We start from the raw sequence: 26,181 nt of genomic DNA on the forward strand, positions 1-26,181 counted from the left end.
TGGCGCCAATGGCAAAAAGTACAGACAACAACCCTTCGAACATTCAGTTTATCTGTGCTGGCCGCCTAGCGGTGACACTGATGTGTGTATTCCTTTCACTGATCGCGCTACGCTGGATTCTCAAATTTCTCAAATTTCAAACACAAGCGCATGGAAGAATGGTAGTCGGTGAACTGTCAAAACGTATGGAAAATAATGAAAAACGTAAATTACTTGCAATTAGGAAACTGGATCGAAAAAGTAGTGATTAGAAATAAAGCGTAATATGAATACATAACTTTTTGTGTTTAGTTCATCTTCTTCTTGCTTTCTTTGCTTCATGATTTCGTTTTTACTACCACTGAAAAAGAGTCATCTATTGCCTTTTCAGTTTTGAATATCGCCCTATTGAGAATTTACAGCAATATCGTAGCGCAATCTTAAAATCATAAGCGATATCCTCTAAATTCCAGAACATGATCATATCCCATCGAAATCTTAAGCGAATTCCTTCTACGCAGAATCCTGAGAATTTCTAACGTGATGCTTCAGAATCCCAGCGGGTTCCTAAGATTCCTATCGAGTTCGGGGGGTTCGAGCTGAGCCCCATGAGGTGATGTTGATTTCATAATATAAGGGAAGATGGCCCAGTACATGACAGCACCCAATACCGGACAAAGTCGAAAAATTGAGAATTCATGGTCCAATCATTGAGATTCAAGTATAGAGTGCTCGTCCCGGGATTCGGGATAAAAATTGATGCTTGTCCAGAGAAATTCCGGGATTTCTAAGACATTCGTTAAAAATAGTATTTTCGTTGAAATGGAAGTAAAATTTCAACTTTACAATGTGTTCACAATTAAATTAAAAAAGAGAGATTTTTTTCAAGATAAACAATTGAATTTAAAAACGAATTTATTTTAATGAAGTTAGAAAAAATCAATGTATAGGGTAGGTGTACCAGTCATGGACATAATGGCTCCCTATTTCGCCATACGTGATAATATGATTATTTTCAAATTTTTAATCATTTTGTGTGTTTTAGTAGTTTGATATAAATTAATCTTGATGTTAAAACATTCAAAAATATTCAAAATGTGAAAGTTTTCGAGAAAACACATATGACCAAATAGGGAACCACTATAGCCGTAACTGGTACACTTTCCCTACCTTAGTCAATTATGGGCATTTTGGGAAAGTTGACGAATTTTTTATTACCGTAATACGGGGGCAAATTGATCACGGGGCGAATTTGATCAGGTCAGTGTGTTTCTCACTTCTTCCCAAGGATGCTGAAGGTTTCGTTGGCACCACAGACATCCCATGTTTTCTAGTTTATATATGTCTAATGATGATTTTGAACTATTTCATTTTTAGTTGGGTTAGTTTTGCATAGAAATATCCATATATTTTGAAGGTGTAAGCAACACAGTTGGAAATATCGGTGCTGAACAATCCTCTGGTGCTATTCCTACATGTCAACTTTGAGTGTTTAAAATGTTGTGTAAGCTTAAGTATTGAACTCTTTTTTGATATCATAAAGCATATCAAGTATAGTGTTTTGCTCATAAAACCGTTCATTCTCAAATAATGTGCTTATTTCAAGGGAAATTGCCTACATTTAGGCGTTAAAGGTAGATTCTCAAAGTTTATTATTACAATAAAATGATGAAACACTCGAGTTGTGAGAATTTTGACATCATTTTCAGATTCATGAAACCCTAATTTAGTAGAGAGGGATTTTTTTATTCTTAAACTTGCTTTTTTGTATGGTGATCAAATTCGTCCCAGTGTGTCATTTTATTTTTTTGATATTAAAACAATTTTTATGATATGCTAAATATTATTTCATGAAAAGTCGATTACATAAACTGATAAAGATCAATGGAGTACTGATTTTGTCGAAATTTATTTGACAATACAGTACTGACCCGATTTTGTCAGCCCCCGATTTTGTCAACTTTTTGACCCGATTTTGTCAGCCTATTTTTAATTTGTCAAAAAAAGTGTTATCGGCATGTTTTACCACGTTTACATTAAAATTGATGATGATGTTTGATGTCATGCACGCATGGGCGTAGCCAGAGGCAATGCCTTTTATTAAGGCGTAGCAATGACAATGCCTTTTATTAAGTGTTAAAAATCGATATTACCAATATAAGGGAGGGGGAGCCCCTGATCAAAAAAACTGACTACTCCCATGTCCATCGCCCTCTTAAAAGTCCATGTAACCATGTAACACGTCAAAATTTGAAAAATAGGAACAAAATAAAATGACCTGATTTTGTCAGTCTAAAATTCATCGAGGGGCTGACAAAATCGGGTCCTTACTGTATTTGAATTCCGAAGGACAACACAACAAAAAGTTGTAAAATAGTAATCAATTTGTCCCCGGATTACGGTACCTTGGCCTGCTCTGATTCCATGTGCCGTGTACTTGAGAACTATGTCGCTTTTTTACGTATGTATCACTCATTTTTTTAAATGATTGTGACAAACGTCAGCTTATTAAGTGGTTTATAAGAACTAAAGTTGCACACATAAACAATCAAACATAATTTAAGAATGCAATCACATGATGCCAACGCACGGTATTAGGACACAGTTGCTTGTGAGTTCCTTATTAAGTTTTTCAGTCATATTTGGAAAATAGCTGAATAAAATATATGATTGAATTGTGATGAACTTTGTTAGTTTACCTTATACCGGGTACCCCCGTTGGTTTGACCACTTTTAATCTGAACACTTTTTAATCTGTACCCCGCTAATTTGCACATCGTTCAGATTAAAAATGGTTCAAACGGTACCGTTTAAATTAGCGGGGGTACACGGTAGATGTTTCAAAATGCCACCCGCCAAACGGGATCAGATGCACGATATTTGGAACAATGGTATAGTAAAATTAAATATGATTAAAAATTTCAATATAGTACATTTTTATATTTTTTGTGCAAAATATATCAAATTGTCTACTATAGCATACATTATTACAATTAAAAAACTTGAAAATAATCAAATATTATTTTTCTCTCTGATTCTTGAGATTCTATTTAACCTCATGGTATGAATGAAAGTATGGTGAACAACGCAATAAAAAGAAACGCAATAAAAGAAAAAAATAGTTTTTACAAATTTGGTAATTTTAGTATTTTTATGAAAATAATTACCTTTTTATTTCCTCTTCTTTATGATGCTTTTCTGTTTTATTGAATAAAGTTTGAGTCTGATAAAAATATCAATGATTTCTATTAAAATATACTGGTATTCGTCAAATTTCCCGGGACGGCAAATCCCGAAATTTCTCAAACCCCGGGATATTTTGTCCCGGGATGCATCGGGATAGACAATCTATTCAAGTATGAAATCAAATAATGATAGCCCTTGAGCTACTGAATGACTTTGCTGAAGAAGCCATCTTTCTAGCTGGTCAGGCTCCTGAGATATAGCAAAACAAAGGGTAGATCGTACTGACTAATGAAATTTCGCCGAAGACAGTTCTTTGATATCTATAATGCATACGAGATATTCAAAAATATCCCCAAATTAATGAAAACCCATAAGCCCTGGGTCTTCTATAACGCTCCTATCCATGTGTATTATAGGAAACCTGACTGAATTTAGCTTATTCAATTCATTTTATCAGTGTTACCAGTGTAAAAGAAGATTGTGTTTCGCTTTCTCGAACGCAATGCGTAACACAAAATGCAAACCTAAACCTTGCTCAAGATTCGACTTAAATAACATGCAGAAAATTGATATATGGACTTTTGTCGATTTCGCCTGAGCAGTGTTGCCAACTACGAAAATATTTCAAACCCTTCATGAAAACTGGTTTACAGTTGAGTATTACTATGTTGCTAAGCATACTATTTTTCAATTAGGCTCAAGTTTTATGATTTTGATCTTTTCCAAATTCTTCTTAAACGGTGTTGTCACCATTTGTGTTTCGACCGACTGTATAGCATGCAACACTGCTTTAACTTTGTCGAATGTCTCGGATCAGTATTTCCTCATCCAGATATTACATTTTTCAAAAACATAATTATAACATTGTTTTTTTTTACGTTTACTGCTACGCCAATCTAGACCCTACTATGAGCATCATATTATGTTATTTTTCTTTTTCTTGGCATTACGTCCCCACTGGAACAGAGCCTGCTTCTCAGCTTAGTAATCTTATGAGCACTTCCACAGTTATTACCTGAGAGCTCTCTTTCCCAAGTAACATTAGTAGCTGTATAACAGTTTATTCCACTAAAGTTAGCTTGAGAGTGATTTATTCAACTCTTATTCGGCAAAAAGGTTTGTTGGCTTTGCCAATGTTGCCATTTTCGCATTCGTATATCGTGTTGAAGTTACGATGATACTCTATGCCTAGGGAAGTGGAGGTAATTTCCATTACGAAAAAATATCCTGGACCGATCGGGAATCGAACCCAGACATGTTCAGCATGGCTTTGCTTGATAGCCGCGGACTTTACCACTAGGCTAGCGAAGTCCCACAAATTCTTAGATATATTGAATAAAATTATGTATTTCCAGTAAATTTGCGATTGCTGAATTCAATAACGCTTTCAGAAAAATTCAAACACGTCACAATTTTGAGTTATAGCTCGTCAAATCTGCCAAACAAAATTAAAAAATTACTGTTTATATTTTTGTTAATTAAATCTACCGAGCTTGCAAAAAAGGACTTCTATATGAAACATGCTTTGATTATATGCAGGGCCACATATACGGGAGGCCGATAGGGCCAAAAATATGTACCGTAATCCGGGGTAACATTGATCATTTTTTTGAATATTTCTTAAGTATTCCGTTTCCAAATGCAAATGTTGCAAATTTTATATTTTTAAAACAAGTACTGCCACCCATAGCTCGTGACTACATATTGTATTTTGCTTTTCGAAAGAATTAAGGATGTTTAAAAAAATGTTTTAAGCGATTTTTTGATTTAGCTGATTTGGGGTAACATTGATCACCTATGTAAACAACGTTCGGTAATATTGAAAATGACGTTACTTAAACCATGGCCCCCGAAGCCGAATATGAAGGCCAAACGCTTACAAATCATTTACTTTTTGAATTATTTTAAAATTAAAAACACATGGAACCACGAAATACGCCTAAAGTTAGGCATTTTCCTAAGGGATTTCTCTGTTCTTAACAGTAGTTCGTTAATGTTGCCTAATTGAGAATATTTATGAAAGTTTTGACAACGGATTCGTTTTCAGCGATGCCATTTTTAGTAAGAACCGCATTTTCCTTGCTCATATCGTTTGCGGAACGAATGTGAGACATGAATCTTCGGTAGTGTCATCCTTACCCATTGAAATCATTGTTTCGAAAAGTTGACAAATTTACGCGTAAGGTAAACGCAATTTTCGCAAAAATGTTCACTTTCAATAGCACATGAATATAAGTAAAAGAAGCACCATTCATGAATAAATGATGATACGAACTTTTTACATGATGAGTCATTCCGATCAATGTTACCCCGCTGATCAATGATACCCCGGATTACGGTATAGTCAAATTTTCACGAATAGTTGGAATCAATGCAATAGTATACTTTTCGGAAACGCATCATATGATTTGAAAAATTCATTTTTTTATAAATCCCGAATGGGCGAAATTTGTGGAAATAAACTCTAATATGTAAAATTTCTCGAGCAAAGTATTCAAAGATTCAGAATGGGATTTTGTTGACTTTACGAGAAACAAGAAGATCAAGAAAGATTCAAAAACGATTTGGATAAACAAGTGGAGTGCCATGCTTAAATTTTTAACGATTTTCTAACATGACTTTCCCAACTATAATGAAAGCTTTCTCAACGAAGTTTAAGACCAGCTCCGAATGCAATTTATATACCAGCAGATCAAGTACAGGTCGGACTCGATTATCCGGAATTTGTTTTTTGATGTACTTGTTTTTTTTTTAATTTTTAAGCATAAATCTGAGATTATTTGGTATTGCAATATACAATATGAATGGTTTTGCAGTTTTAAACGTATTTATATTTGAAAAAGTGTTTTTTTTTGTGTATTTTGGTCAAAATGTTTTTTGTTTTTCTTGTAAAGACCCCTACTGTTCCTAGAAATAATTTCTGGCTAGACCACCGCATCATATAAATAAAACAACGAAAAAGGATAATATTCAAGTTCTTTTATCGAAGATTCCAATTTTTTTCTCAGTGATTCGATTATCGGGAGTGAAAAAAAAAATCAATACTCCGAATAATCGAGTCCGACCTGAAATGGGACTAAATTAATTATTTATTTTGAAAATTACTCTATCTACAGTGAAACCTCCATGAGTCGATATTGAAGGGACCATCGACTCATGGAAATATCAAGTCATGGAACAGCAATCCTTTGGAAAGCTACTTCTAGGGACCATCATAGTAACCATGAAATTTTGTTTTTAGTATGGTTCCATGAGTCGATATCGAGTCATGGAACATCGACTCAAGGAGGTATCACTGTATCACATTGCAGACCTGGTAGCGTTTAAGTGCCTTTAATATAGGAATTTTAAAGAACTCTAGCTTGAAACAATGGATCAAAAGAAGGGAAACAAAAAGAAACCGAAAATGGATCAAACAGGAAATAGAAAAGCAAAATATTACCTAAAATGAACCACAAAAAAAGGGAATCAGACCAGACCTTCCTTTATTCTGTAGGTAATTCTTCATTACGACAGTGTTACTGCTCGTATTACTGTATGTATTTTTCATGATTTTTTTTTTCTAGGAATTTCGTGAGAATTTAGGTATTTTTTCAAATATTCAAAGATAATTCCGAAGATTAAATTTTTATTTCCTGTGGAATTCCTCTAACATTTTTTCTAAAGAATTTCGCCAAGAGAGCAGTCTTTGGAGACTCTAGAGAGTATTTTGATTAGAATAGAGATCTTCTTTTAAAAATAGAGACTATTCAGAGACTTTCATTAAAATAGAAACCTAAGCCTCTAGAAAAAGGACCTGCTAGCAGCGGTACAGCAATTTTTTCAACTCAAAACTGTTAAATGAATCTGTTTGTCCAACAACTTGAATATTAATCATGCATACAATAAGCTTAATTTGAATTGAGGTACCTATAAGAAGAGAATCGTCAAACGAATTTTGTTATTGACATTGACAAAAAAAGATATAAAATTTACTAATTTGTATTAAATACAAAAAACAAACATCAGAGATTTGAAGTATTTTTAACGTTATAAAATAGTATGACTCTGCTAATGAAAACCTAATAAAAACATTACAAATATCTGGTCTATGATAAAGTATAAAAATGTGCCACCCGGGTAATTTTTTTTTTTTTGTTCTTTATTAAGGTGATTTTTAGCGCATACGGCTAGTTCATCACCAGGGCCCGGGTAAATTTGGTTCTGATTATATGTATTTGTACGCTTACATATCAAAGCAATGGAGTTTCTAAACATGCTTGCAGTGTCCATACAAAATTCTGCGATTCTCATATATGACCAAATACTATACGTTTCAAAAAGATTTGTTTTATAGCAATGTTAAGCGATTAGAACTAGAAAACGTTGATTATTATCGGATATCCCACCAAATTACGACAGTATAGGTCATTTAATACTATAATCTATTAAATCCTTATAGGTTCCTCCACTTCTGGGTTATGATGTACTATTTTAAGTGTAGAGTGCCAATAATTTTAAATAAAATATTTTTTTTTAAAATAGCGCTGCCGTAATGCTATATCTCATTCTCGCATATATTGATTCATTGTATAATCAGCATAGTACATCATGGAAAAATATCAGATAAGTAGTCATTTATTAGTACGAAACATGTCAAAACACACTACCTCCACTAAGGAAGCGTTTACCCTATTATTCGATGGTTTTATTCCTTTTCTACCAACTTGATCTGCGAACAGCGCCCCCTGTACGAATTTAAAATTCAGCCACTGTAAGAATTTTTCAAAATGCACCTTTCAGGATTGCTGACCTAATGCAATTTTAGGCAAATTTAATCACAGCATGCCATTCTTTCGTATGCTGCTTGCTTTGTGTATAAACGCTTGCCTTCGATTGCCCGGTTCAAGACAAAGATTCTGAAAAAGGATACGCTTTCCATGGCTAACTTGATTATTTGTTGTGTGCAGGGATGTAATCAATGAAACGAATCATGCGATACATCAACCGATCCGTTTTAACATTTACTCACCAAATCTGAGCCGATGGCGTTTTTCAAATTTCTGCCCTGCAGCCGATGCGGAATAGCGGCCTATTCTAGAACGTCCACGCAGTAGACGAATTCGACGTCCTTCGTTGGGGCACCAACTGAAGATTGACGGCTGGAAAATCACCTCCCAAATGAAAACAGTAACCTAACCTCACTTCGCTGGTTTTCCACGACTGATGGAAAACATTAAACAACACTAAACGCTCAATGAGTTTTCGATACCGGCGAAGCTGACCGTAGCCGTCTGTCAATGAAAGCAAATGAAATGCCAGCCGCTGCTAGGCCCTTGCACCAATCCGAAATAATATTATGCTTTGTGTCGGTGTGGTGTTTTCTTCCAGAGCATCGCCTTCACCACTACATGCACTGAGCAAACTTTGAGTGTATTGTTTTCTCTCCATTTTAGAAGTTTCTGCGTATAAGCGCACTAACACATCTAAATGACTGTGTGTTATGTAAAATTATGTGAGTAAGTAAATAACACAACAAGAGGTATACAACGGGAGACTCTGTTCTCAAGTGTGATTTTACTTCAACACAGACGCAAAATTCCACCAGGGGTACGCCGATGGAGAAAGAGATGATGCGATGCGGGGCTTGTTTAGCGGAATTGGGTTGAAGAGAGAAATTCATTAAAATATTGAAGCAGTTGCGAGCAAGTTATTTAAATTTCAACTCATGCAAAATGTAAATTTCAGCTGCTTGAATGATGAATCTCAAAATAAACGGTTATTACTTCAGAATGATTATTGCTTCAGAAAACGAAATTTTACGACACGTTATTTAGGTGTTAAACATAACATCCTTTTCAGATGTTGGCGCGCGCGTTGGTGTAATGTTTTTATAGATGCATGCGCGATGCGAGTCCACGACTCGCGTATCATTCATCATCCGCTCAAAACTAACGACGGGGACGGATAGAAGAGTAACGAAATGGAGAAATATACGAATCATGACAAAATAAACACAAAAGAGAAAGAATATTCACAATTCAATTTCAGATGCTCCGTCGAATCGATTTGATGCGTGAGTGTTGGTAGGCTTGGGGCTAGGTGTAGATGGGATGAGAGTGTGGATTGATGGGTGGTAAAAGGAGGGGGTGGTTTCTTTCATTCTCACTGATTATGCTGTTGTGTTGTTGTTCCTGTGCTACTTTTTTTTACACACATTCTCTCTGTTATTCTTTCGTCTCCTTCGTGCTGCATCCGAGGCAAAGCTAGTTTCCACTCTTCCAGCAACATGTGGTCACTTATCGAGGATTTTTTATGCTTTGTTTATCTCAGTTTTTTTCTGCTCTCAACTTATGGGCCTTTTTTCTCTCATCCCATGCCTACTGTGGGATGCTTTGGTGTAGTGGCCTACCTCTGTTTCATGCCTACTAGATGTTTACATCACAAAGCCACATTACGTTAAACGTGGTCATATTGTCGCGGCATTTCATTTAGTTGGTCTATGAGAATCAGTCAAGACAATTATAATCTCTATGTTCATTCTTTGTTAATACATATCCTCAGCCTAAGGTCATTCCCTTGTCTATCGTCTTCTGAGCTTTTCCGATTTCCGCTAAGTGTTCCTTGAATCTAACCTCGAGAGACCGCTTTGTTTGACCACCCTAGACCTTGTTGCAGTGAGGACAACTGAATCGATTTAGTGGTTTCCAGCAGAGTTAACCAACTTAAGACTTCGTTAGGCTCTACCAAGGATCCGGTTAACACACGGCACAAGGCTGACGTTTCCAAAATCAGTTGCCCTCACTGCAACAAGATCTACGTTGGTGAAACAAAGCGGTCTCTCGAGGTTAAATTCAAGGAACACTTAGCGGAAATAGGAAAAGCTTAGAAGACGATAGACAAGGGGATGACTCATGATTTCAAATTTAAGGTAACAAGAACATGTTTTTTCAGAGAGTCATTTAATTACGACGGTGGATATCAAAATTTTACGAAATCGCCATGAAAATCGGATGTGGATGAGAGTCTTGAAATTTGCAAACAGGTACCTACGACGCTACTCAACAGAGACCAAGGCAACGGCAATACATGGCTTTTCAACTTGATACCAACAAATCGTTCCCGTGATGTCCCTTTCAGCTCTAAATTTAAAGCTTCAACAAAAGAGGAATGGTGTTCCGTACGGAACGAGCCCTAAAAGAGTAAGACTGAAATCATACACATTCATTTCATTTTCATTTCATTTATTTTATTAACATCTATCAGATAACACTGAATCAACAATTTCACTCCACAAAACTCGGTTCGTGGCCGCATCTCTCCATCCTCGGTTCTGTCCCACGCTCGCCAAATCGATACGCACTTGATCCGCCCACCTAGCTCGCTGCGCTCCACGCCTTCTTGTACCAACCGGATCCGACGCGAACACCATCTTTGCAGGGTTGCTGTTCGGCATTGTTGCAACATGCCCTGCCTATCGTATCCTTCCAGCTTTGGCCACCTTCTGGATACTGGGTTCACCGTAGAGTTGGGCGAGCTCGTGGTTCATCGTTCGCCGCCACACACCGTTTTCCTGCACACCACCAAAGATCGTCCTAAGCACCCGACGTTCGAAGACTCCAAGTGCTCGAGCAGCGATCCAAGGTAGACGAACTCGTCGACCATCTTGAACGTATTCCCGTCTATCGTAACACTGCTACCTAGGCGAGCCCTGTCGCGCTCAGCCCCACCGGCTAGCATGTACTTTGTCTTGGACGCATTCACCACCAGTCCAACTTTCGCTGCCTCGCGTTTCAGGCGGATGTACAGGTCTGCCACCTTTGCAAATGTTTGGCCGACAATGTCCATATCATCCGCGAAGCGAACAAATTGACTAGATCTCATAAAAATCGTACCCCGGCTCTCCGCATAACACCTTCTAGCGCAATATTGAACAATAGGCACGAAAGTCCATCACCATGTCGTAGTCCCCGGCGGGATCCAAACGAACTGGAATGTTCGCCTGAAACCTACACACAATTTTGCATACCTTCCATCGTCGCTCTTATCAGTCTCGTGAGCTTCTCTGGAAAGCTGTTCTCGTCCATGAAATCACACACGTCGTTTCCAATTCGTCGCAAAGCACACTACTTACGATTCCCGACTCGTGGCACTCACCCGAGTGCTGCCCCCAACACGACCCACCCTGCCGACGCCTCTGTGGTCGAGAGTTCCTACAGTGAGCGGATGAACTCCGTGAGTAACCGATTGATCATTCGTGAGTTCCCATCCACGAGCGAGTGACAGAGTGACGACTCGAAGTCGAGTACACGACACTGAAGACGGCCTTACAGTTGAGTTCGAAATGCGCGTATCAGTCAAAGGAAACTTTAGTGGAATTAAATGATACAGCATGTTATAGTTCATGCTGGCGATCCGGTTCCGCTTTCCGTAGCCGTTCCGCTATCATTGCGTTTGGGCCTTCTTAACGAAAGCTGTCATCGCATTGAATATTTCGTTCTTAGTGGTACTTCTCTTCAAGTTATTGTCGTGTTTAGTCCATATTGAAAACTGGTAAAAATTAAGCGCCGGTGCTCCGTGTCATTCCCAGAAAATTGCTATGGGCGCCACGATCTGCAAAAGATTGGGAACCTCTGGTATTCTCCATGTAAACTTCAAATGGAGTGTGCACAGTCAAATTTCGTCCGAATAATTTAAATTTTATGGAGATGCTATTTACCATACTGAAAATCGAGAGCAAAAATTTCAATATTTGCATCACTCTAATGAGCTTAGAGTATCTGGGTATCTTCCTTTTTGGCACAATATTTACCTACGATTGAAAAAAATGACACCTTTGACACAGCAAATTCCTATTTAGTAAGTGTAGAAGCGTTCATAGAATAGGTACTAAGCCTAGAAGCATGCGCTGATCCACTGAGGAAATGGCTATACAAAAATAACATAACCAGACTTAAACGTAGATTGAGTTATTCACAGAATTTGTTGAGCAAGACAGCTGGATCAAATTGTTTCGTGTATCTGCATATCTAGTGATTTACTAGTCGACAGACACACGTCAAGGAAGGATAATGCACTACCTACTGTCGGAAACTAACCTGCTGTGGTGATTTGTACGGTGAGGCGTACGGCGGCGGATAGCTGCTGGACTGCGGTGGCATCTGACCTCCCTGACCCGGCATCGGCATGTGGGGGCTCACTTGGGGAACCGGTTGGCCATGCTGGGGCGACGGTTGCGAATGATTCACCAGATGGTTGCTCTGCTGCTGCTGCTGAATCTGCTGGCCGGAATGCTGTTGGGGCGGTGGGGGTGGTGAATACATTGGCTGATGCTGCTGCTGTTGGGAGGACTGCTGCTGCTGGGGTGGATCTCCTTCCGTACCCTAGAGGGGGGAAAGCCGAATAAAAAAAATACAATTAATTTAACAGTTGAGCCTGTTTAAACACCCTAACACCTATGATGTACAATAGAGCCTTTTTTTTTAATTGTCGAATGTTTCAACAAGGGTGAAGCACTTATTGTTCTAACTGTTAATTCACAATTGTTTTTTTTTTGTAGTTTAAATAAATTCTGTTTCGTTTCTATGTGTTGAATGTTGGGTGGGAACGCAACTTCAATTTCTCATTATCTTGTTATGAAGTTGGGAAATCTGGTATTGCTACAATAAAATCTATTGTATTTTCACGATATTTTCTTCATGAGGGTAGCGAACAAATGCAAAGACGAAAGCAAGAATGATTATATTCGTGGCGAACATCATGCGAATATGAAAAGCTTGTTACATAATGATGTGTGCAAATAGAACAAAAAAGCATCAATTAAAACATTTTTCCATTAATAAACATTCCCATTCTTTCGAAGCGGAACGACGCCGATGAGTTTGGCCAGGGTGTGGGAGAAGGCGGCAAAGTTTCACCGTCGCTCTCGCAAGGCCAGAAATGATTTATGGTATGTTCTATCATTATTTTTCATCATTCATGTCATGTGTACGTCGGTCGACCATGTGGAAGTAAAACGGAAACAAATTAAAATATCAAATTAAAAACAAACAGCGCAGGTAAAGCAAAGTTATCTGGCGGTGTAATGTCAGGGTTCATTTTTCACCGTCAATCGTCGTTACGAAATGGAGCTTTTGTATCAATAGACTTTCACGGTTATTTGTACCCGCGGCATGTTTGAACGACTCTGGGGCTGTGCTGCGGTTGTTTGACTCATCATAGTCAATTTACTCCAGAACGGATGACGACAAGTCTTGTTAGCTTTTGCAATTGTGCCAAAGAACTCGATCAATATTTGTTGTGTGAGTAACATTCATTGGATGAAGATAAGTAATGGGAGTGTTATCTTCATTATCGGTGTCGTTATCTGAGGGGTGGTTAAACTGATCAACGGAGTAAAATCGATATTTGCAGAATGTTTCTTTAGTATCATCAAATTTCAATATCATCGAGTGCATCTCATTGTCTTATTGGAATTCAGTATATTATAATTTAAATGTATAGAGCTGAAAATGTGCATCCTGTGTAGCACGTATTATCAGGGTGTTCAATAAGTTCTAATACAACTTTTCATCGTTATGTAGGTGCGCACCATGTGTATTGGTGTTGGTGTCAGCTTCTGCCTCGCGCATTGCTGTCATTTGTTGTTTGTTTACCGCGTACGATGAAAGAGTACCGAGACGTCGTAGTAAAGTTGTTTGTGAGAGGTGAGTGACATATTCCGGTGGATGAATTTAATTTATACCATCATCCGTCGGTACCGGAAAACAGGCTCGGCCAAGGACCGTGTGAGATCCAAGCAGCCGCGTTTGGCGAGAACTCCAGCAGCCATCGAGGTGATGAGGGAGCGAGTTCGCCGAAAAATGAACCGCTCGATCCGGAAGATCACTGCTGACCTGGATGTGTTGATCGAAACCAACCACTGCTCACACCATCTTGACGAAGGACTTGGGATACAAGCCATATAAGAAACGCAAGGTTCACGGAGTAACGTAGACTACAACGGAAATGAGCTTGAACAGAGTCACACTGATACTTTTGCGGTACGCAGGTCAGAGGTTCGTGGTTTCTGATGAGAAACTCTTTATCTTGCGGCAGCCGCACAATGTCCAAAATGATCGACTGTGGGCGCCGACGTTCCTCATAAACATCTCACGGTTCCAAAGCGCCGCGTCGGTGATGGTTTGGGGGCCGTATCCAGGCGTGGGAAGCTTCTGGTGTTCATCGAGAAAAACGTGTGAAAATCCACGCAGCGTATTATAAGACCGAGGTTCTGGAGAAGTTTGTGGCCCCATCACTTCGGGACCTCTACGGTAAGGATCATTACGTCTTTCAACAGCACGTTGCACCAGCCTACACGGTGAATATCGTTCAAGCGTGGTGTCGAGAGAATTTGACTGACTGACTTTATTGCCTTCAACCTACCTGTACCTTAAACCCCTGGACTTCTATGTACGGTCGTAAATGCTTGCCAAGCAGAGCGAACAACAAGTGAGCACTATGGTCCAATTTAAGCAGCTCGTTCTCCAAACCTGGGACGAGATGCTGATTGACTAGGTGCGTGCCGCGAGCGATTCTTTTGAGAAACATCTCAAACTACAAAGGGGGGTGAGGGAGTTGCTCCCAGCTAATATGGTTCTCAATAAACATTGCTTCAATAGAAATTCACTAAGAAAAGAACATCTCGCATTCTAATTTTTTCACATTTTTTAAGTGTATTCGACCTTATTGAAAACCCTGTAAATTTTTAAAACACCACTTTCCTTTTACCTTTATTTTTGTAATTAAAAACACACCAAAAGTGTAGACTTGCAGATGGTTCACTTTATTCAAAAAAAAAAAAAACTTCGAATCGTTCGTTACATCAAGTGTCAACATTATTTTCTTCTACTTGAAAATTGTCCATATCAATTGAAAATATTATATTTATAAGCATATTCATATCTCAGAAAGAAGCTCTTTGATGCGACGCAGGATCGCAGCAAGCCGCACGCGGAAACATACGTGTTTCAAACCAACTGTCACGATTTTTCTCCTCTTCGCGTATAATTTCAATTCGATAAGTTTGCAAATCGGCTGGTGCAAGAATTAATTTTCAATGATCAATTTTATATTTTTAAAATTTTTTATTTTTTATTTTTATATTTTATATTTTTAAAATTATAACTAACGCTGCGCCAGTTTTATAACTGATCGATTAGTGTTTCGAAAAAAAAAACAAGTTGTGTAGTGCTGCCCGGAAATAATTCGAATCTAGAAGTGAACATTAGTCAAAAAATAATTCTAGAAGAAGCAAAGAAAAGTTACGTTATTATTATATTCCTAACTGCTATTCAAATGATGCCACTGGTGAAGGAAACTGAAAGTCACCCCTTTGGATAGCAAAATCTTTTTGGATAATTTGTTCCGATTCATTCTTTAACCCCTCTACCGGAAGCTTAATTTTTTACCGCTATGAAAATATTCAAAACTTGATAACTTTTTAGTTTTTCTATATTTTTGCACCATTTTTTTACAAGTTCTCAAAAAATTCTTCTAGTTTAAGAATCTATGTTGATATTTGTCATTGGTGGTTTTGAAGATATTCCGATGTTCCTTGGGGGACCGACATTCTCCATATAAAATGTCTTTGGCGGCCATTTTATTTTAGGTCAATTTATCAAAAAAATAAAATGTGGGCTATAGAAAACTAGGTGATAATGAGCTACTCTGAAAAAAATCATACAAATCGCTCCAGTATTCACGGAGATATTTAAAAATTACGATATGATGTTTTTTGAAGTTTTTAAGATCTTTATTTGGCCAACATGGCACCAGACACATGAATGCTCATTACTCAAAGACGGCTGCACCGAATTGCTTCATTTTTTCACATGGTCCCACTACAGGTTTCTTGTGTAACACAACAACGGGCCATGTTTTGGTCATATTTATATTTTTCTTTATCGGTCTTAGAAGCAAATTGTGAAAGTTTCATTAAGAATCAAACATATTTCAATCTTCTGGAATTTTTTAAATATTCGTATGGAAAACGATTTTATGAACTTCTCAGGCCATTTTCTCAATGCCTACTTTTTACAGATGGGACTGACCTGCGATTCACGGCAGTGGAGTCGATTGATTTTTCGTTGTTTTTTTAACTACAGTCGCCTCTCCACATCTCGATATCGAAGGGACCATCGAGATACGGAGAGATCGAGACAAAGAACAAATTTTTAATGAACGCTAGATTGAAAATCACTCCGTTACCAGGAAAATAATAAACATGCAGACGTCATCTCGCGATCTGAAATTGTTTTAAATCACTCAAATCTAGCCTAGTCACCTTTGATTATGACAAAAAATCAACAGGAGCACATCGAGGTATGGAGATATCGAGATAAGGAGGATATCGAGATATGGAGAGAGAAAATGTATGAATACTGAGGGATCGAAGAAATCAACGACATAGGAAGAGATATCGAGATATAGATCATCGAGATATAGAACATCGAGATGTGGAGAGTCGACTGTATTGCGTTATGGGTCGTTCTTTATGTCTTTCCAGAGAGCGAGGAAAGGCGCTTAAGCCAAGGCTTTTGAGCCAAGGCACAAGGGAGAAATACCTGTGTCCCATCCCTAGAAAAGGAGAACCAACACATGGGGTGAGCATTAACATTCTTAGAAACGCCACTTCCATCGATTTAATCTATCTCCCTAAAATGAAACGGTTGGTACGGTTGTCCCCGTTTCTTCAATTACAAATTCAAATATTTGTGCTTATCGCATTATTCATACGTGGACAAATTGACAGCCGTATTGTATTTGAATTATCTTCAAACCCAAGTCTGCACAGTGGGCCTGGTCATTTCAATATTTGTACACTGAGGCAAAAATCTCGTATGATTTTCATAAGATCACAATAATGAACACGTTTTTTATTATTTTTTTTTTGGTTCATAAGACACTTGTGTATTTCATATGACGAGATTGAAATTTATACAACTAGTGTATTTTTTCATAACTATCAATTTTCAATGCCAAACAGTAGATGATGTGCTGTTTTCCATATGTTTGAGCTGAAAATCCCATAGTAACTTCAATTCAAATGCGCCAGCTCATGGAACGACCAAATGAGCTGAACTTCTCAGAAAGGCCTCCTCTAACCCCAAGGAATAATCCTGGGGGTGCCCCGTGGAATCATACAACATTATTTTTCTCCCATACTAAGCTCATCATTGTGAAAAACCACGTGAGGCAAATTTCCTCGATACAGGCATTTCAAATCCAATATGGCTTCCAAAATTGACGTGTTTAATGATTTGTCGCTGGTTGATGCAATAAAGGGTAAATATTGTCTATTTATCATTGATTCCGCTGTAACTAACACTTTCTTTCGATCAGATTGAGGAATTGTATCCTATCAGTAAGATTTTTGTGAATTGATTTGTATGACGTGTAAGCAAGCCTGAACCCCCCTCAGCCATTAATCCCTTTCGTAATTCATAGACCGCCCCTAACGTAAACCTGCACCAATTGAAGCGTTCTTCACAACTTTTCTCAATATTTTTCGCGGCTATGCTATACTACTTCGCGTTAAAAATAGGTTAGCCAACTCGAGAAAATCGGATTTTCATCCACTTGTCGTATCGCAACTCGATTCTTACGCTTAAAGTAAAGTGCTTTAATCGAATTTCGGCTTGACAAAATGGATGAAAATATGATTTTTGCAAGTTAGTTAACCTATATTTCAACGCGGTTTAGTATAATTCATTTATTGAAATTCATAATCTAAAGTTCAAATTACACAAGACAGTCTTATGGAACGAAAAATGGATAAGAACGGTAATTCATAAGATTATTTATGGATTTTGTAATCATGTCAACGCTGGTTCATAAGATCATCTTGCGAAATTCCGACGATGTGTCTTATGGAAACAACATCTGTCGAAAATCATACGATGGTCTTATGAATTTCAAAGATTTCATAATTCCATAAGCAAATCTTATGACAGTCTTACGTCCGCTTTCCTCAGTGTACCATATCGCGGATTGTGGGCCTCGTGGCCGTGCGGTTAACGTCGTCAGGCATTTAAGCCCATCGTTTCATAGGGCGTGGGTTCCCGCTTCAGCCATTGAAACTTTTTGTCAGGAATGATTTTCGGCTGTGCTACTGTACAATGTTTGTCCGTTGTCCAGTGTTAAGTTACAGTCTGTGCAGCTAAATGGCTGAAGACGGTGTCCGTGTCTTTTTCAAATATTAATGCTGACAAGAAAAATACTGGAAGAAATTTCGGTATTTCCAAGACGCTTTTCAATATTGGCTGTGCAAGCACTTAGAATAGAATAGAATATAATATAAGCATGTTCATATCTCACAACCCAACGCTCCTCCCTATTAACAAACATCCCTCCCAGTAACCTTTGTGGAGATGCAGATGTATGCACGACTCCAAATAGCAAAGGTTACACACTAACATTCCTTCCCCCAATCCCACCTGACTGCAATGACGTAGCCGGTGCCGTTATTAACCCTGCATCAATAAAGGCACTGAATTATGCACATTGAAGAAGATTATGGCCAATCCGAAATTCTAGTTGATCACTGACTTCGATCAATCACGGAATAGCAATGCTATGAGTAGTCAGCCTAAGCTAAGCATATCGAATATCTTGATTCATCCGCTTAAGACTCCTATGGCTTGTAGAATAAGTTAGGTAAAGCTATTTGTATTCCTGAAATCGCATGTTTGATTCCATCCTCGTTGCTGACTTAATTAAGCCAGAAGAAACGAGCTGGCTTTATTCCAGCTCTCGATGCAATTACATCTACCAGAGGATGCTGCCTTGTTTGCCATGCAAGTTGGCAAAGATGGATCAAGAGGACGTCATAATCGGTTTTATATCCCGCGCTGCAAACCAGCTGCATCTCCTCGGCTCATAAAATTATTTATATCTTAAGCTATTATCGCTGTCCCATCCTACAAAAAAAGCAAAACAGCAAAACACCGTGCAAGGTATATTCATTCTAATTTGATTTAATTCAGCAGAAACCGGTTCGTTGTTGTCATTAACGATTCACCTTTCTTCGGTTGACGATGCAATTGATGAGCTGTTGCAATGGAGCAGTTTCGCAAAGAGATGCACTTTGTGAGTTTGTTTTTCGCGAGAACTGTTTAATTATGCGGATTATAAAACAAGCTGTCAACTCATTCTGGTGTGCGGTAGAATACAAGCTCATAATAATGGTAGAATAGAAATGACTTAATATCAGTAGACAATTGATGCCTGTGATTAGTTCTTAATTAGTGTATAGATTTATGCACTACCAGTTATGAACTCTGGATGGTTTCGTAGAGTAGCTTCGACGGTATTTTTTTTTCGTATAGTAAGATTTTACGGTAAAGATGAATCGAAGTTACAACTGGGAATGTCAACATTAGGTTTGTTTTTCTGGAAATTCCAGTGGGTAAACTTATCCCACTAACATTATTAGAACAACCATTCAGTTTTTTCCGAATATAAGTCGGAACGCCCTTTGGAGCACATACATAATTTCAATTTGATGAAACCCAACCATTATTGAAAAACAAATCAGAGGGACTAGCGTGAACTATTTTGTACCCCTATCCTCTCTAAATAGTAATAGTGCTGTTCTGAATAAAAGCAGCGCATGCCGATTTTCATACAAACTGCTCAACTTTGGTATGCTCTTGTTTTATTACCTTTCACCTGCCGGAAAGTGAGATATTGGGTGGAATTGTTAAAAAAATTGCATTAAGTTTATACATTTTATATTACATACAATTTGAACAACCTTCACCTAATTGACAAACGTACACCCAAACCAAAAATGTTAAAAATATTTGTAGAAGAAAAAAATTAAAATGAAAAAATTCTATTTTTTTGAAAAGTTTTACCCTGTGTCCGACTTTTTGGCAGGGGCTCAGAAAAAACTGAAACTTTGTGGTTACAAAATAGAACATATATGAAGTTCTGTAAAGAAAATTTCGTCTAGATTGGTTGAAAGGTGACAAAACTAGAGTATGCCAAAGTTGAGCATTTTGTATGAAAATCGACATACGGTGCTATTTTTCAGAACAGTACTGTACGTGGTATATGGACGGCCCCTCAGTAGTCATGCGCGTCGATCATACCGATTTAGTTATATGCAGAGTGGATTTAAATAAGAGTGGCGTCAATGTCAAAATTGGAACAGCGATGAACTGTCATTTCCATCCAAATCCGCGTTCCAATCGAGCAGGAGACCTGTCAAAACTGGAACAAGACGTCACTCTTGTTTACAGGCACTCTAGTTATATGTACTTCTCTGTGCATGTCGTACCTTCTGTGAATGGGAGGTTTTTAAGATCGTTGAGACTTCCCAAGCAACCAAAAGTTCGGATAAAAGGGCATGTTTTGGCTTAATCAGCTTACTTTTTAAGTAATTAACCGGACTTTACAGTTTACATAAAGTTCGTTTAAGTTTGATTTTTACCTTCAAGTACAAAATAAGTTCAATTCGATCTTGCTCTGAACTTTCAAGTTGTTGATGAGTTCATGAGTTACTCTTCTGATAATCAAGTTCATTTAATATCCACGGTGATCTCTTAATCAGCGAAAAAGTTTCACTGAAACTAGATTTATACCAAAAGTGAACTACGGAGTTCACTGCTTAAGTACAATCCGAACTATTGGTTGCTTGGGTTAAGTGCCATATGTTGAGAATAAAGATGAGCGAATTTGTTTTTCAAATTTATGATGATTTTCGTATGATCGGAGCTACACATCCGTTATCCATTGAATAATTCATTGTTTGACCAGCTGTCACCAGGTGTTCAAATCAAGATTTAAAGAAGCTCTCCCGGTTGTGCAAATCGAAATTGATGAAATTGTCAATGGAGTTTGTCCCTGTTACATTTCATTTCGTTGGAAGCGTTTCTCAATCCTATCAGGTTCACTTTTATTTATTTAAGAACTGATTGAAATATATACATGAAACATTCATCGAGAGTAATCTTGTCGACTTTTTTTTTTCAAACTACGATAAATACGACAAGTGCTAAAAAAACGAGTTTTGCAACCAGTTGCATACAACATTTTTTTGCAATAATGAAAAATGCCGGTAAAGTTGGATTATTTTTGGAGATATTTAAAGAAATCTACATGGACATCCATGCGTCAACTCAGTATTTCTCAACAGGTAGGCTGTGGAAAGACTGTCACCAGAGGCGTCGCGTCCACATGTGCAACATGTGCACTGCACAGGTGGCAAATCGTTCATCATAACAACCTACAATTTCTACTATTATTGAAGTACGATTCTTTAATTCTCTCAATAAAATTTAGCCTATTTCAATTATCTTTATCATTGATCATCGCAATTTTCACCTTTCAAAATATTTGTTGTTATATTTTTGCTATTCAAATTAAATGCATTAGCTGTTTGGTGCGGCGCGAGATCTGTGCCCTAATTTTCCCTACGCGCTCAGTGCGATGCATGCTACGCAACACTTTGTTCCACGCTACACATTGCTGCTATGACGATGAAACCCAACGTGTGCACTCTCACGGTGCGGCCATAGTAACGCGTCCGCGTCCGCGAACGCGATGCGATCAAAGGATTTCCTGTTGTTGATATTCTGCTTTGCGGGCTCGCACACGCGCACGCGTCGCTCGACGCGTTTACTATGGCAGCGCCCTCATCGGGAGACGCGTTGCCTTTCGTCGTACACACAATCCTGTATATGTGGTAGAATGTTTTTTGCACTACAAATGCCAGTGTGTAAGGGCGATGACATATTAGGCCGATGGCATACCGAAAGAGAAGAGAAGTGAAGTGAAGTGTTGGCGAAAAAAGAAGAGAAGAGGTAAAAATGGTATGGCATACTGGGAGAGGTTTCGAAAGAGTTTCAATGCGCTCCGTGTTTTCATTGATTTTGTGCTTCGGCAACAGCATGCTGCCTGCGACCAGAGAGAGAGCGCGCACGGCTGCTTTATTCGGTTTCTTCTCCTTTCCCATGTCCCATTCGCATCAACAGAGGCCTGTAAAGGCGACTCTGTAGAATGTAGCAAGTTTGTTAAAATCATTTCTCATCAAGCAGGAAGACTGCTTCTCGATGGCGTGCGAAGAAAACCATTTAAATCACTAAGCATGTTTATTTTTCGTCATCATCCGCACTCAAGTACGCTAGAAATTACAATGTAGGGCCGATGCAACTTGGATGAAACAAGCAGAAATAGCAATCATAGGCTATCATTCAGAGTATATACCATGACCCCACAGTTATGGATCAAATAGTGTGGAGTCCAACCTATAAAATTCAATAAAACTACATAGTAAAAGTAATTTAAAGCACGAATTGAATCGTTTCAAATTGGATCTTCATATAGTAAACTGTTTTGAATGTAATATTTACATAGGATTGCATAAAAATTAAAAATTGTATCGGTTTCTGAAAACCATATTATGGATCAATTTTCATATTATGGATCAAATTGTGACACATTACGGATCAGTGCGCAAAATCAAGAGATTTTCAACTCAGTGCGCATCGTACCTTCGTGCTGTGCGTACACGAATTCTCTCTGCTCTTGGAAGTTTTCTTAAAAACTACCTAAAGCAATAAAACAGTACTTTTCAGTGCTACAAAAACAGTACTTTTCAGTGCTAAAATTAAAAACGGTACTTTTCAGTGCTACTAAAACAGTACTTTTCAGTACTATTTTTTCTACTATTGATCCCTTTACGATCCTTGTTTGGACCCGTGCCTTCGATTTTTCGTTGAACCCGTTGGCGAAAGCTAGCGGTGGTAATCCTTCTTGGACACCGTCTTGGGAAAAAACCTTTCGAAGGTCACGTCTTCTTTCGTTTATTAATTAAACATGGTATCAACAACTAACAAAAGGAAGGGTGAATCTCTGAATTCACTACTTCCTTCCAAAAAAGTGGGTTTTAAAACTGTCACTACACGTGGCAAGAATGGAAGAAAGGACGCTTCCCCGGAATGCGAAGTTTCTTCCAAGGGTGAAATGAATAATTGTATCGAAATGAGCAATCAGTTCGATGCTCTAGACAAATTTTCCGAACACCAAATCGAAGCAGCCTCTAGCCCAGGCTCTTTGATTCAAGTGAGGAAGCAAAGAGTGCCGCCTATCGTGGTCAGTTGTTCCGAATTTGGGGGATTTAGGCAGGAGATCTTGAACTCCATTAGGGGAATCAAGGTTTCCTTCCAAATCGCAAAGAAAGGAGACTGTCGCGTTTTGTCGGAAACTATTAAAGATCGTGAACTTCTTCTCAGACATCTTGAAGAGAAGAAGCACAAATTTTTTACTTATGACGACAAAACTGAACGTTTGTTCAAAGTTGTCTTGAAAGGTCTCTCAAGTGACTATAAATCACCTGAAGAGATCAAAAATGGAATAAATGATTTACTTGGATTTTCCCCAGTCCAAGTAATCATTATGAAAAAGAGAACCCAATCTGGCATTGTTCGGAAAGGGCTTTCTCAAGAATTTTATTTAGTTCACTTTAACAAAAAAGAACTAAATAATATTAAAGCTTTAGAAAAAGCAAAACTTTTGTTTGATGTCCGTGTGACATGGGAACATTTCCAGAAACCTGGAGGAAATTACCAGAACCCCACTCAGTGCCGTCGGTGCCAAAAGTGGGGTCATGGTACAAAAAATTGTCGCATGGATGCTAAATGCATGATTTGCGGAGGTTCTTCTCACGCCAAAGACGTCTGTCCAGTGAAGGAAGATACCACCAAATTCATATGTTGTAATTGCGGGGCTAACCATAAGTCCAATTTTTGGAATTGTCCTTCACGAAAAAAGGTCATTGAGGCTCGTGCCAGGCAGATGAAAGATAATATCCGGTACGATAACGGTCGTTTCCGTAATTTGCCTGGTAGAGTATCGAACAATGCTCATTTTTCAGTTAACGATCGCTTGATCATGAATCATACCCATCAGGAAGATCATAATCATGCTCAGTCACAAACTAATTTTAATCCGTCGGGTAGCCGTTCGAATCTTTCTATTTCGAATGTATCTACCCACGGTAAATCCTTTGCCGATATCGTAGCAGGAAATTCGAACTCCTCCCCTGTTCGATCCATGGGTACCCATTCTACTTGTTTCAAATCAAATGGAAAAAACCCTACCGCCACAGGTAACTCCGCTTCTTCGTCTACCGGAAATTCCAATGGGAAATCACATGACATGTCTGCCTCTGATTTTAATTTTCTAACTGAACAATTGAATCTAATGATTGATGCAATGTTCAAAGCCACCACTATGACTGAAGCAGTCCAAGTAGGTGTAAAATTTACAAATCAAATTGTTATTGGATTACGTTTTTCTAATGGATCCAAATAATAATTTAAATATTTTAAATTGGAATGCTCGTTCTCTGAATGGTAAAGAGGACGAGCTGTTTAATTTTCTTACGGTTAATAACGTGCATATAGCAGTTATTACCGAAACGTATTTAAAACCTGGATCTAAACTCAAAAGAGATCCTAACTTTTTTGTTTATCGTAATGATCGACTTGATGGGGCATGTGGGGGAGTTGCAATCATCATTCATAGGCGTATAAAACATCAACTGTTTTCATCATTTGAAACTAAAGTTTTTGAAACTTTAGGTGTTTCTGTTGAAACACAGTTTGGTAAATATACTTTCATAGCTGCCTATTTGCCTTTTCAATGCTCTGGGCAGCAAGCTAATTTGCTCCAAACTGACTTGCGTAAATTGACTCGCAATAAGTCAAAATTTTTTGTCATTGGTGACTTTAATGCCAAACATCGGTCATGGAATAATTCTCAAAGTAATTCCAACGGCAGAATTTTATTTGATGAGTGCTCTTCAGGATATTTCTCAATTCAATACCCTGATAGCCCCACATGTTTTTCCTCTTCTAGAAATCCATCTACGATTGATTTGGTCTTAACCGACTCTAGTCATCTTTGTAGCCAACTGATTACTCATGCTGATTTTGATTCTGATCATGTCCCTGTTACATTTCAAATATCCCAAGAAGCGATTCTCAATCCTATCAGCTCCACTTTCAATTATTTTCGAGCCGACTGGAATATATATAAAACGTATGTTGACTCCAATCTTGATGTTAACATTTCTTTAGAAACTAAACTTGATATTGACAATGCTCTTGAAACTTTAACAAATTCCATTGTTGAAGCCCGGAGCATTGCAATTCCAAAATGTGAAGTAAAATTTGAATCCGTGATTATAGACGATGATCTTAAACTCTTGATCCGTCTTAAAAACGTGAGGAGAAGGCAATTTCAACGCACTCGCGATCCTGCTATGAAAATTATATGGCAGGATTTGCAGAAAGAAATCAAGAAACGTTTTGCGCAATTAAGAAACAAAAATTTTGAAAATAAAATTTCTCAATTGGACCCTGGCTCTAAGCCCTTTTGGAAATTATCTAAAATCTTGAAAAAACCTCAGAAGCCAATACCGGCATTGAAAGAGGAAAACAAATTATTACTAACTAATTGCGAAAAAGCTCAAAAACTTGCTATGCAGTTTGAAAGTGCGCACAATTTTAATTTAGGACTTACTAGTCCAATTGAAAATGAAGTTACTCAGGAGTTCGAAAATATTCTCAATCAAGAGAACGTTTTCGAAAATGCCTGGGAGACTGATTTGGAAGAAGTGAGAACTATTATTAAAAAATTCAAAAACATGAAAGCTCCTGGCGATGATGGAATTTTCTACATCCTCATCAAGAAACTTCCAGAAAGTAGCTTATCATTTTTAGTTGATATATTTAACAAATGTTTTCAATTAGCATATTTTCCTGACAAATGGAAAAATGCTAAGGTTGTTCCAATTTTAAAGCCAGACAAAAATCCTGCAGAAGCTTCTAGCTATCGTCCAATCAGTTTGCTTTCCTCCATCAGTAAACTTTTTGAAAAGGTTATTTTGAACAGAATGATGGCCCACATCAACGAAAATTCAATTTTTGCCAATGAACAGTTCGGATTCCGCCATGGACATTCGACCACTCATCAACTTTTACGTGT

The 26,181-nt window shown here is 38.0% G+C and overlaps 1 protein-coding gene across 2 annotated transcripts in view; it reads right to left on the reverse strand.

Moving 5' to 3' along the window:
* LOC5578497 (TOX high mobility group box family member 3) overlaps nucleotides 1-26,181 on the reverse strand; it is a 321,793-nt gene that overhangs the window by 13,616 nt on the left and 281,996 nt on the right. For both annotated transcript variants that reach the window (XM_021848623.1, XM_021848614.1), the window contains exon 9: nucleotides 12,243-12,527. In XM_021848623.1, the coding sequence (XP_021704315.1) occupies nucleotides 12,243-12,527 (285 nt within the window). The remainder of the gene's footprint in view (nucleotides 1-12,242; nucleotides 12,528-26,181) is intronic.

This window comes from Aedes aegypti, chromosome 1, assembly GCF_002204515.2.
Source record: "Aedes aegypti strain LVP_AGWG chromosome 1, AaegL5.0 Primary Assembly, whole genome shotgun sequence".
Lineage (NCBI taxonomy): Eukaryota > Metazoa > Arthropoda > Insecta > Diptera > Culicidae > Aedes > Aedes aegypti.